The sequence below is a fragment of the Scyliorhinus canicula genome, chromosome 4 (genome assembly GCF_902713615.1).
Source record: "Scyliorhinus canicula chromosome 4, sScyCan1.1, whole genome shotgun sequence".
NCBI lineage: Eukaryota > Metazoa > Chordata > Chondrichthyes > Carcharhiniformes > Scyliorhinidae > Scyliorhinus > Scyliorhinus canicula.
In genome coordinates, this window is record NC_052149.1 from 7403191 (window position 1) to 7415426 (window position 12236).

General features: G+C 48.5%; 1 protein-coding gene across 1 annotated transcript in view; it reads left to right on the forward strand.

The window, feature by feature from the left end:
- Positions 1–5279: 5279 nt before the first annotated feature.
- Positions 5280–12236, forward strand: part of LOC119964131 (di-N-acetylchitobiase-like) — a 49184-nt gene continuing 42227 nt past the window's right edge. Inside the window, exons 1-3 of the mRNA XM_038793432.1 lie at positions 5280–5514; positions 6632–6770; positions 9597–9793. Of these exons, the coding sequence (XP_038649360.1) occupies positions 5365–5514; positions 6632–6770; positions 9597–9793 (486 nt within the window). The 5' untranslated portion in view covers positions 5280–5364. The remainder of the gene's footprint in view (positions 5515–6631; positions 6771–9596; positions 9794–12236) is intronic.

Below are 12236 nucleotides of genomic sequence, written 5' to 3' on the forward strand. Positions count from 1 at the left end.
TGTCCAAATGAATCATTGTAATTAAATCGTATTAATTATTTCCGCTCTGACAGTTACCCCTTTTGGCCCTTGGTCGAATCCAAGATAAGCAACTTGTAGATGCTGACTGCTTCCTCTACATCCCACCACCATCGTCATTGGCCAGGTATCCAGCTTAGGATCATAAAGACATGGGCTCAGACCACCTGCATTATACCGTCCTTTAGTACAGGCACTTGATTCCTTACCTTATTACCCCAATTACTGAATCTAATTCCCCATCGTCACCTCTTGTGTGCCTTTCTAGTCTGGAAGATGAGGCACGCTCGGTATATAATCAATACCATTTGGATTAAGGCCAGGACATGGAAGATAATGTGAGTCCGATGGTGTATTTGCATATTCGAGCCCCAATTCCACAGATCCTCCCACAATGTCGAGGAATCTATTTGTTCAACATCATTTGTTAAAGATTTGGGGTGGAATTCTCCGCACCCGGGAAAAATCGAGAGGGGCGTCGTGAACTCGGCTGAGTTTCATGACGGCCTCGGAGGCCGCTCCTCGCCCGCTATTCTCCCCTCCCGGCGGGGCTAGGAGCGGCGCTCCGTAAATCTCGGCCGTGGGGGCGTCGCGCCAAGAATGACGCGGCCGGCACGCCTAATGACGTCAGCCGCGCATGCGCAGGTTGGCCGGCTCCAACCCGCGCATGCGCGCCTGACGTCATGACGCTGACGGCACGAACCCGCGCATGCACGGTGGCCGTCTTTCCCCTCAGCCGCCCCGCAAGACGTGGCGGCTTGATCTTGCGGGGCGGCGGAGGGGAAATAGTGCGTCCGATTTGGGCGCCGGCCCGACGATCAGTGGGCACCAATCGCGAGCCTGTCCCCTCCCGAGCACAGTCGTGGTGCTCTCTCCTTGCTAGGCCACCTACAAGCCCCAAACAGGCTTCTCACTCCCCTTTCACAACGGCAGCGACCAGGTGTGTTTGCCGCCGTCGTGAAACGGCCGCGAACGGCAGGCCGCTCGGCCCATCCGGGTCGGAGAGTCGCCGTTCACCGTGAAAAACGGCGAGCGACGATTCTTCCGAGCCGGGGGGGGGGGGGGGGGGGGGGGGAACGGGGGGGGGCTGCCAGGGGGGCGTGAAATTTGTCGTGGGGCCCTCCCGCGATTCTCCCACTCGGCGTGGGGAGCGGAGGTTCGCGCCCTTGGTTTGTTGTTGTAGGGTACAATATGTTTTTTAAAATTCATTTACGGGATTTGGGCAGCGCAGGTTAGGCCAGCACCCTTCAGAATGTGGTGGTGAATTGTCTTCTTGAACTGATGCAGTCCTTGAGGTGCAGGTACACCCACTGTGCTGTAAGGGAGAGAGCTCCAGACTGTTGCCCCAGTGACAGTGAAGGAGCGGCGATATATTTCCAAGTCAGGGTGGTGGGGTCCTCAGGTATCTGCTGCTGTTGTCCTTCTAGATGGTAGTGGTCATGGGTTTGGAAGATGTGGTCTAAGGAACCTTGGTGAGTTACTGCAGTGTATCTTGTAGACGGTACACACAGCTGCCTCTATTCGTCAGTGGTGAAGAGTTTGAATGTTTGTGGAAGGTGGAATCAAGCAGGTTGCTTTGTCCTGGATGGTGTGGAGCTTCTTGAGTGTTGTTGGAGCTGCACTCATCCAGGCAAGTGGAGAGTATTCCATTACACCCCTGACTTGTGCCTTGGTGATGGTGGACAGGCTTTGGGGACTTAACAGCTGAGTTACTCACCGTAGGGTTCCTAGCCTTTGACCTGCCCTGGTATGTTGTGAATTTATGTTATTCCGGACCTGATAATACTCTGTTACTAACCTATGCCCTAGGTTAACCTATTAAAAGAGGGAAATCTGTTTTCCTGCCAAGACTCAGAATGGATGTCACGAAGGCAGAATGCTTTTCCGGGTCTCAGGCAGTTAAACAAGATCTCAGTTACTTTCTATAGGGAGAGTTCAGATTCGCCACTCATAACTAAATCCATACCTCTTGAGGTGGTGGGTCCTATTGTCTACTTAGGCTTCCTAAATGAGTGTCTAGGAGATCAACCTTGAGATTAATTTTCACACAGTATGATTTTAATTAAAGTATCTTTATTGTGAAAACACTACCAATAGATACATATTGAATTGCAGAGTTAGAGTATAAGTGGACTAAACAGTCCTTCTAGATATCTACTAACATACTAACTTCTCTCAATCGAATGAGATATCTAAACATGGAAAAATCCTTAAAGCATCTCTATTAGTTTCTTAATACATCTACAAGAAGTTATACAAAACCATACTTACAACAGGTTTTGTCCTACGAGACAAGCTTCCTAAGAATAGAACTGACTCTCGCCCTAAAAGGAGGGTCGGGATCGGAGAGAGATACTTCTGCTAAAATGCCTTCTCCTTATATACATTAAACTTGCTTATCGGTTCAGGAAGGCATTTATTACCTTGGCATTTAATGTTGGTTAATTACCTATAGCCAAATGGCTAATTGGATGTACTATCACTGATAGATCTTTTAATGGTTGTTGTGTCTGTGTGGTTGTCAGGGATCCTCAGATATATTGGCAAGGGAGGCACTGGTTGGTGCCTGCCTCTTGTCAGGGTGACATTCTCTCCAGATATCAAAACAGACACTTTTGTGAAAGTGTTATCGTAACTGTCCAAAGGTATAGTTTGAGAAAGATCTGTGTATCTATTTATCTGGGGAATCCCCTGTCCTTATATTTTGAATACTTCTCGGGAGGGGAGTTCGTCTCAAAGGGTTTATGGTCTATCAAAGAAGAGCCTTTAATTGTTTGATACTAATGAGACCATGGAACCAGCTTGGAGTCTCTCCCATCAGGTGGTAACCTCTATCTGACCTTTAGCTGGAGTGGTTTTATTCCATCTTGAATTAGAATGCTCTTTGTATTATTGACTTATTTTTAATCCGAATTCTGCGGTGAACGTGATATCCATCACAGGTAGCCACAGTATTAATGTGGCTCGTCCAGTTCAGCTTCTGATCAATGGTAGCCCCCAGGATGTTGACTGTGGGGGATTCAGCGTAGGTAATGCCATTCCATGTCAAGGGGTGGTGATTAGATTCTCTTTTGTAGGAGATGGTCATTGCCTGGCATTTGTGTGGCGCGAATGTAACTTGCGACTTGTCAGCCCAAGGCTGGATATTGTCCAGGTCTTGCTGCATTTGGACATGGACTGCTTCATTATCTGAGGAGTCGTGAATGTTGTCGAACATTGTGCAGTCATCCGCAAACATCCTCACTTCTGATCTTATGACAGAAGGGAGGTCACTGATGAAGCAGCTGAAGCTGATTGGACCAAGGACACTACCCTGAGAAACTCCTGCAGTGATGTCCTGGAGTTGAGATGATTGACCTGCAGCCACCAAAATATTTGTGCCGGGTATGACTCCAACCAGCGGAGAGTTTTCCCCCCTGATTCCCATTGACTCCAGCTTAGCTCGGGCTCCTTGATGCCATACTCGTTCAAATGCTGCCTTAATGTCAAGGGCTGTCACTCTCACCTCACCTGTATACTCGTTGCGTCTGCATCTAAATCTCTGTCAAGTGCTCTGACAATGGTGGGATTGTTTAAGAAAGTGATTCAAGTATTGTGTTAGGTTACCCTTTTTAAGCTTTCCATGACTTGGATATTAACTGTTTCAACCAGTTCTACTTTCTCCCCCCTTGTGGGCATCTGTGGGTATAAACACACCAAATGATTGAATATGGGGCACACCCGGTTATTGCTCCACCATTCATTATGATCATGGCTGATCGCCCAACTCAATAGCCCAACCCCACCCCCTCACCATTCACCTCAAATGCTATATCTAACTGCTTCTTTGTTTTGTACTCAGCTGCTTCCTGATACGGTGAGAGCAGCCAATTGATCCATGGGATCTCCCTTGTTTTTCCACACTGCTCTCTGTCCCTGAGGTGGAGCAATGCAGTTTGTGTGTCCTTGAGGTCGACTTGCCGTTGACTGCGTTTCCCTTTCCCATGCACATATCAAATGGGCAGAGACCCCAGGAGTCTGTGTGGGCTGCATCGGTGGGGTTGAAAGCCTTACACGTCCTTTAAACCTCCTGCGTTGCATGGGATACTAACGTGCGAGTCCACCTCATGGAGTTTTGAGCTGCAAGATTGTGCGATCTGGGGTTGGTCCATAAACCCCGTCAAAATTATTCCACCAGCAGTTTGCGAATGCCGTAAGATGATCCCCTTTCTTTAGTCTACACCCATTAAGGCCGGCAACTGGGTCTCCCCAGGAGTGACTCATGACTGTCAGGATTTCAGTTTTTAATTGTAGTGGGATTCTGTCACCCACAATCACGGCGGATGGAAGGGCTGAGTGTACAATGCGATCGATTTGAATGAATTATAATAATAGTTTCATGTCTGCTGCATCACCACAACCATGTAGAGTCCCCAATTGGTGGACCTGATCAAACATCTCAATGGGGTCTGATCCGGAATGGCAGATAGGAATTTGTGTTACAATTTCCGATATTTGGGCTATTGTATAGATTATTGGATTCACTGCAGCCCCTGCATTTGGGTCAGTTATTTGGGTATTTATGGGGTTCAGGGGCAGAGAGGCTGTGGGGGTCAGGGATTCGTAATAAGATGGGTGGGGGGGTGGACCCCATTGTCTCTCGAGGGTCAATCCTGATCCTGGTGAATCGAACACCGTTTTTCATTGGAATTGCTCGTGTTCCTCGTGCCGCTGGTGCTAGCCCATTAACATTCGTTGAACTGCACTGGGAATGCCGCCAATTTAGCTGCCATTTAAGTCCATTGATTCTGTCCCAGCGTCAGCACTTAGTCCCTGAAACGGAAAATCGCGCCCAAGGAACGGACAAGGGGATATTCAGGGACGAAAGATAACATGATGCAGAAAAATGAGGGAGGAAATTTAATGGAAAAACAGTGGCCAAGACTGGGAGGAGTAACAGAAAGAAACTCAGGGATGAAAGTGTTGGCAAGACATGGAGGAAGGAGAGATACGATTTAAGGATGGATATTGGCAAAGATCATGGAATGCGGCAGTAATCTTCAGAGAGGAACATTGTCCGGAGAAAAGGGCAGTGGGAGTAGAGAGGGTCATGAATATTGACAAAGAGGAGGACGGGAATGGAGTTTCAAGGTTGAATGTTGCTTTAGGCGAGGAGTGACGGGGAGAAGCGAACTTCCCTACAAAGTTACATTTAACAGCATGAAGCTTGCGTCAACATGTCCCTGTTATCACACAAAGCAAGATAGAGATAGAGAGACCCAGGAGGTGGCATCATCATTCACATGAGGCTCAGTATAAAGAAAGGATCTCACTGTGACTGATAGATCTTCATCTCCGGCGGAGAGGATGCGCTGGAGTTTGGCATTGGCGCAGTTTGTGGCGGTGCTGGTGATGTGGATCGGCGGGGCCTCCGGGGTTTCCCCCATTAATTTTTGCCCATGTTCAAAACGGAGTCTGTGTGAGCCTTTACCCGCAGACCATCAGTTCCAAGTGGAGGTGGGTGTGTCAGACCATTAAATTCCCTCGGGATGAGAGTTCATTGATTTGAAGTTGTTATTTTGAAGTGTATTGAGCAGCAACACTTGGAATGGAGCATTGGGCTGTGAACTGGTGTCTTTCCCCATGTGGGTCAGCTCCTCCAACCCACACTGTTGTGGAAGTTCGGACAGATTGCCCTCTTTAGGATGTTCTTTTTCCCTCCCCCGGGACTGGCCTGGGTTCGGTTGGGGGAGAGCGTTAACCGGTCACCCTCCAGCCTGGGCTCCCGGGGAGATCCAGGCTGGAGAGGGGTCCTGAGCACAACCCCAGGATCAGGACCAGGCTGAGGGTGTGGGTCAGGGTGGGGGGACAGGTGAAGCTAGTGGACAGACACAAGGAGCAGCTCAGACTGTTGTTCAAATACAAAGAGAATCGTGTGATATATAATATATGTTAAAGTGTTAATCTTGGTGTAGATACAGCCTGTGTAAAATAGGACATCTGTAATATTGAGCAATGCACAGATATTTGAACAAGTGCAGCACCGGTAAAATGTTTATTTTAAAATGTTTCTCTGATGTGTAGAATCGTAAATGATGTGGGATCTCACTCTGACAGACTAATAGACTAACAATGGGCGGCATGGTAGCACAGTGGTTGGCACTGTTGCTTCACAGCGCCAGGGTCCTGGGTTCGATTTACGGCTCGGGAGGAGGAGTCTTTCAGCTGGCCGGGGAGTGGGGGTGGGGGTGGGGGGGCGTGGTTTCGGCGGGGGCTGGGGGAACTGGTTAGATGTGGTCCGGGGGTGGAAAGAGAGGTTCCAGGGGCGCACTATCTGTTGGGCAGGGTCCGCTCGTGGCCGACACCATGTTGGACGACGTGACCACTGCAGGTCGTTTGCTTTGCACATGCACGGCCTTGGACCCGGCAATTCCCTGGCTGTTTCTGTCGGGAACCCGGGGGGGGGTTTACGCGGCACAGCTGCGAGCCCCTCACCGGGTGGAGCATCGGTGCATGGGCGGCGCCGACGTTTTATCGTAAGACTAGAGACATGCTCCGAACATAGCCTCAAAATCGGAGAATCCAGCCCTCTGTCTTTTATTACTGCAGCTGACGGCCCCTTTTCTTGTACCAGGTCCTTGTTTTTGATCGTGGAGGAACTGATTGGAAACACTATGATTGGTCGAAGCTCACGGTAATTGTGGCCATGGAAATAATTGATGATGAGCTTCTGTGTCATGCTCATGAAAAAGGTGTTCGAATTGTCCTGAAAGGTAATGTAATGAATCTTCTCATGGAGAGATTGACTTTCTGCCATCTAATCCAAGAGGTATTATTGAGGAATACATCGGGCTTAATTCTCCGTTTCAGCGGCTAAGTTCTGGCTCGAACGGTGAATACGCGGGCGTTTTACGGCACAAAAATCGGCGCCGACCTCTCACCGACTCCAGGACTGGTGAGGGGCTAGCAGCGGTGCTGGGTGAAACCCCCGATTCCGGCGCCGGGAATGGCCAGGTCCATGGCCGTGCATGCGCACGGCGACAACCAGCAGTGGTCGCGTTGTACAACATGGCGCCCGCTATCCACATCCCTTCAGGCCACCCTCTGACCACCCCTCACCAGTGCCCCCTGCCCTCGCGGAAGGCCACCCCCCACCCTGGCAGCGTTGGACACAGTCCGCAGTCGCCAGGCCGGGTTCCTGGCCGCACGGTCGGGAACTCGGCCAATTGGGGATGGAGCATCGATGGAAGGGCCTGCTTACGACGCACGCGGCGCGCAACGCGATGACGCCATTTTGGAAGGGGCCGAGTCTCGTCAACCAGCATGAAACCAGCGCCGGCCCCGATTTCGCCGCTGGAATCAAATCTCCGCCCAATCGCCAGAAGCAACCGATGCAGGTTGTCAGCCCTGCGCATGCGCAGCCCGGGACCCGGCCATTCTCCGGCTGTTTTCGCCGTGATCCACGGGAGTTTCATGTGGCGTCGGTGCTGGCCCCTCCCTGTACCAGAATTGGTGAGGGGTTCACGCTGATTTTCCTGTCGTGAACCTCCTGTGGATTCTCTGATCGCGCCCGCAATTAGCCCCAGAAATGGAGAATCCAGATCAATACCTCTAATTATCTAGTCCCAGGGAACCCTCTCAATATAAACAAAATTCCATTAGCCCACCTTCAGAAAACAATATCCATGGTAAATGAAATACCATCTTACTTTTATGTTGCTTTAATTGCACCTCTGTCTTCAAAAGGTGTCTGTTGCCTTTCAATTGAAGATTGTTCAAAACATGACTTCAACGGTCACACAGTATCCCAGGCTGCACCTTACTGCCCTTACTACAACCCTTGCTGCACCCTTACTGCACCAAAAACATAATCAAACATATCTGAATTTTGTATATTTAATCACAGCATTTGTCTTATCCAAACTATCTGATGCTATGATTGTTATTCTCAAGGCTTGGCCTGTCTGTTGTATGCAGCCCTTAAACCACATAATAATAATCTTCATTGTCACAAGTAGGCTTACATTAACACTGCAATGAAGCTTCTGTGAAAAGCTCCTAGTCACTACCCTCCGGCGCCTGTTTGGGTACACAGAGAGAGAATTCAGAATGTCCAAATTACCTAACAGCACGTCTTTCGGGACTTATGGGAGGCACCCGGAGGAAACTCACGCAGACATGGGGAGAACACGCAGTCTTTGGTGACCCAAGTAGGAATCGAACCTGGGACCCTGGTGCTGTGGATCAACAGTGCTGTTTACTTTCCTGTAAACTCTTTGGAAACACAGTCAACTATCTCCTTCGCATTATTAAATACACAAACTGCTCCTTAAGTTTTTACTCACTCTTATCGGATTCCGTCTTTGACTCCCTAGGTCACATTGTTACTTCCGGCACTGTAATATTTTCTCAGTAAAATTGTTACCTTTCCTCTTTCTCTTTATCAATATTTCTTGAATACATTGCAGGCAGGAATACGAAGCAGTGAACCCTCCCCTTTACTCAACCAGGTCTCAATTATTGACAGCACTTTCCAGGTTAAACATTAATTTCCTCCAACATTGACGTGCATTGGCAGCAGAACGTGCAACCTGCAAAATGCACTGCATCAACTCGCCAAAGCTCCTTCAAAAGCAACATCCAACTCCACAGCCTCGACCACCTAGAACGACAATGGAGGCAGATGCAAGGGAACCGCACCAGCTGCAAGTCCCACTCTGCGTGGGTTTCCTCCGGGTGCCCCGGTTTCCTCCCACAGTCCAAAGCTGTGCACGTTAGGTGGATTGCCCATGCCAAATTGCTCTTAGTGTCCAAAAAGGTTAGGTGGCGTTATTGGGTTACAGGGATAGGGTGGAGGCCTTGGCTTAAATAAGGTGCTCTTTTCAAGGGCCGGTGCAGTCATGATGGGCAGAATGGCCTCCTTTTGCACTGTAAATTCTGTGATCTATGAGCTACATTGCCGTTCCTTCACTGTCGCCAAGACTGAATCCTGAAACTCACTCCCTTGCCCATGCTTTTCATCGCTTGCTTCGTGTAAACTCCGCTTGGTGTGAGCACCTCTCATTCTCTCTCTCTCTCTTTCTCGCCATCTCTTCTCAGGGTCAGAACATTTTGGGATCACCACATCAATTGACACAAAGGGCAGTGTGAGTGAGTGCTACATTGCCTGAGATACGGTGATTCTGATGAGGCATTAGGCGGTGCTGTTGCCGCCTATTCAGGTGGGTGTAGAAGAAGAACAGAGAGTTCCCATGGTGTCCTGGGCAATTTTCCATCCATTACCCAACATTACCAAATTACCAAATGGTCCAGTGTCCATTTTCCTACTTGTGGCACCTTGCAGGGCACAGATTAGCCAACACATCCACTGAGAAAATAACAGCGATTACACCTCAAAAATAACTCATTGGATAGGAAGCACTTGAAGAACATCCTGAGGATGTGATCGTCACTTGGTCAATGCAATTACACACAAATCCTCCTCTTCTACTTTCTCCATTACATTGCCGGTTCTGTTTGATCATTTTCTTCACAAACGTCTGTTCGTTGAACAAAGTTTTTTTTTTTTAATTTACACTTGTTCCTTCACATTTCCTCAGGAGTGATACAGCACATCCATTTGAAAGATAAAGCAGAGCGAGGCCATTGGATCCATCAACTGATGAAGGCCGCAAAAATCCAGTTTCTGGATGGAGTCAATCTGGAACTCTTGGAATATGCAAGCAATGAGCAAGCACTATCTCAGCTGATCAAGCAAGCCACAGGAGTGTTCCACCATGAAATACCGGGATCACAGGTAAAGGGGGCATAATTTTTTTAATGGGGATAAGGAATTGAGTTTATTAATTCAGGTGTTATAAATAGGTTTGGGTATATTTTGATGCTCCGTCTGTGTGCTGCTCCCAGACCTGCTCTCTTTTAAAAACAACTGTAGTTAGAAAAACATCTGATCAAAAGTGGAAGTATTTGAGAGCTAATGGACCTCTAGTCTTTAGCCTTTCTTTGAAACAGCCTGGACATGTTAATAAAAAAGGCTATGGTCCATGAAATTGAATGTAAATAATGCAGTTCAAAGCTTTTTGGCTTCTTGGTAAACAAACGGGCTCGAAAAAGTTAAAGGGAAATGTAACTGACTGTGAGAAACAAAATTAAAAGGTTTCCACCACATGAAAGGGAATACTTTTACCTTATCTCACAGATCTTTGAACTTAGCATTCTGACTGGCCGTTTAACAGGTTTAAGGTTGAACTTTTATTTTATTGTCAAAGAACAATAATTTTGAGATACTGGCAGACAGTTTAAAGGGTTTAAAGGATACAGGTATCAAGCCCCCTGATCCCCACCATCCATTGAGGACCCCCATCAGCACAATGGAGGGAATTGTAAGGTACTCATCCCTTGCCAACTTGGAGTGCAAGCTGCCAGGTCCCCGCTTCTCAGAACTTGCACCAATTCACTTCAGCAAAACTGCCGGCTGGGGGAACTGGAGCATCCCAGGAGGCAGGGGAAGCAGGCACCGCCCGTAAATAAGATTCAAATGAGGGATAATGGCCTATTTGCATGTTCCCGCCGGGTCTGTGCAGGAACCTTGTTGGGGATGGCGGAGTGGGCCAGGAGATTTGCAACAGGTTGCACAACCGACGGGGAACTCATTTTTTTTTCCTGTTGCCGATTCACCGAGCTTCAGGATTCCTGCCGCTGGCTAGCTGCCCCAGAGATCCCTCAACACTGTGTGTCATTGATGGAGGGAGTGAATGTTTGTGGATGGGATGCCAATCAAGTGGGCTGCTTTGTCCTGGAAGGTGTCGGGCTTCTTGAGTGTTGTTGGAGCTGCCCTCATCCAGGCAAGTGGAGAGTATTTCATTACACCCCTGACTTGTGCCTTGTAGGTGGTTGACAGGCTTTGGGGAGTCAGGATGTGGGTTATTGGCCACTGGACACCACTGCAGGAGTTCTTCAGGCCCTGACCTGCTCCTGTAGCCACCGCATATATATTGCTAGTCCAACACAGTTACTGGTTAATGGTAACCCTTGGATATTGAAAGAGGGCGATTCACTGATGGTACTGCCATTGAATGTCAAGGGCTATTGTTAAGCTTCTCTCTTTTTGAAGATATCCATTCACTGGTATTTGTGTGGTATGAATGTTAATTACCACTTCAAACCCCAAGCCTGGACCCAGCATTTAGACAGGGACTGCTTCAGTGAAGATATGTTAATGATGTTGAACATTGTACAATGGTCAGTAAACATACCCACTTCTGAATTAATGATGGAAGGGAGGTCATTGATGAAGCAGCTGAAGATGGTTGGGGCCTAGGACACTACCCTGAGGAACACCTGCAGTGATGTGCTGGAGCTGAGATGAAAATGAAAATCGCTTATTGTCACGAGTAGGCTTCAAATGAAGTTACTGTGAAAAGCCCCTAGTCGCCACATTCCGGCGCCTATCCGGGGAGGCTGGTACGGGAATCGAACCGTGCTGCTGGCCTGCTTGGTCTGCTTTAAAAGCCAGCGATTTAGCCTTGTGAGCTAAACCAGCCCCAGATTGGATTGACATCCAATCACCACAACCATCTTCCTTTGTGCCGGGTATGACTCCAACCAGCGGAGAGTTTTCCCCCTGATTCCCATTGAATCCAGTTTAGCGAGGGCTCCTTGATGCCGTACTCGGTCAGATGCTACCTTGGTGTCAAGGGCAGTCATTCTCACCTCACCTCTGGAGTTCAGTTCTTTTGTCCATGTTTGACCCAAGACTGTAATAAGGTCTGGAGCTGAGTGACCCTGGTGGAACTCGAACTGAGGGACCATGAGCAGGTCATTACTGAATCAGTGTCACATGATAACACTGTTGATGACTCCTTCCATCACTTTCCTGATGATCAAGTATAGATTGATGAGGCAATATTTGGCCGGGTTAGATTTTCCCTGTTTTTCTTTCACAGGATATCACTGAGCAATATTCCTCTTTGCCGGGTAGATGTCAGTATTGTAGCTGTACTGGAACAGCTTGGCTAGGGTCATAACCAAGTTCAGAAGCACAGGCCTTCAGTAGCATTGCTGGCATTTTGTCAGGGTCCACAGCCTTTGCAGTATTTAGTGCCTTCAGCCTTCTCTTGATATCACGTGGGGGGAATTGAATTGACTGAGGACTGACATCTGTGATTGTGGTGACCTTCGGAGGAGGCCGAGATGGGTCACCCACTTGGCCATTGTGGCTGAAGGCTGTTGCCAATGCT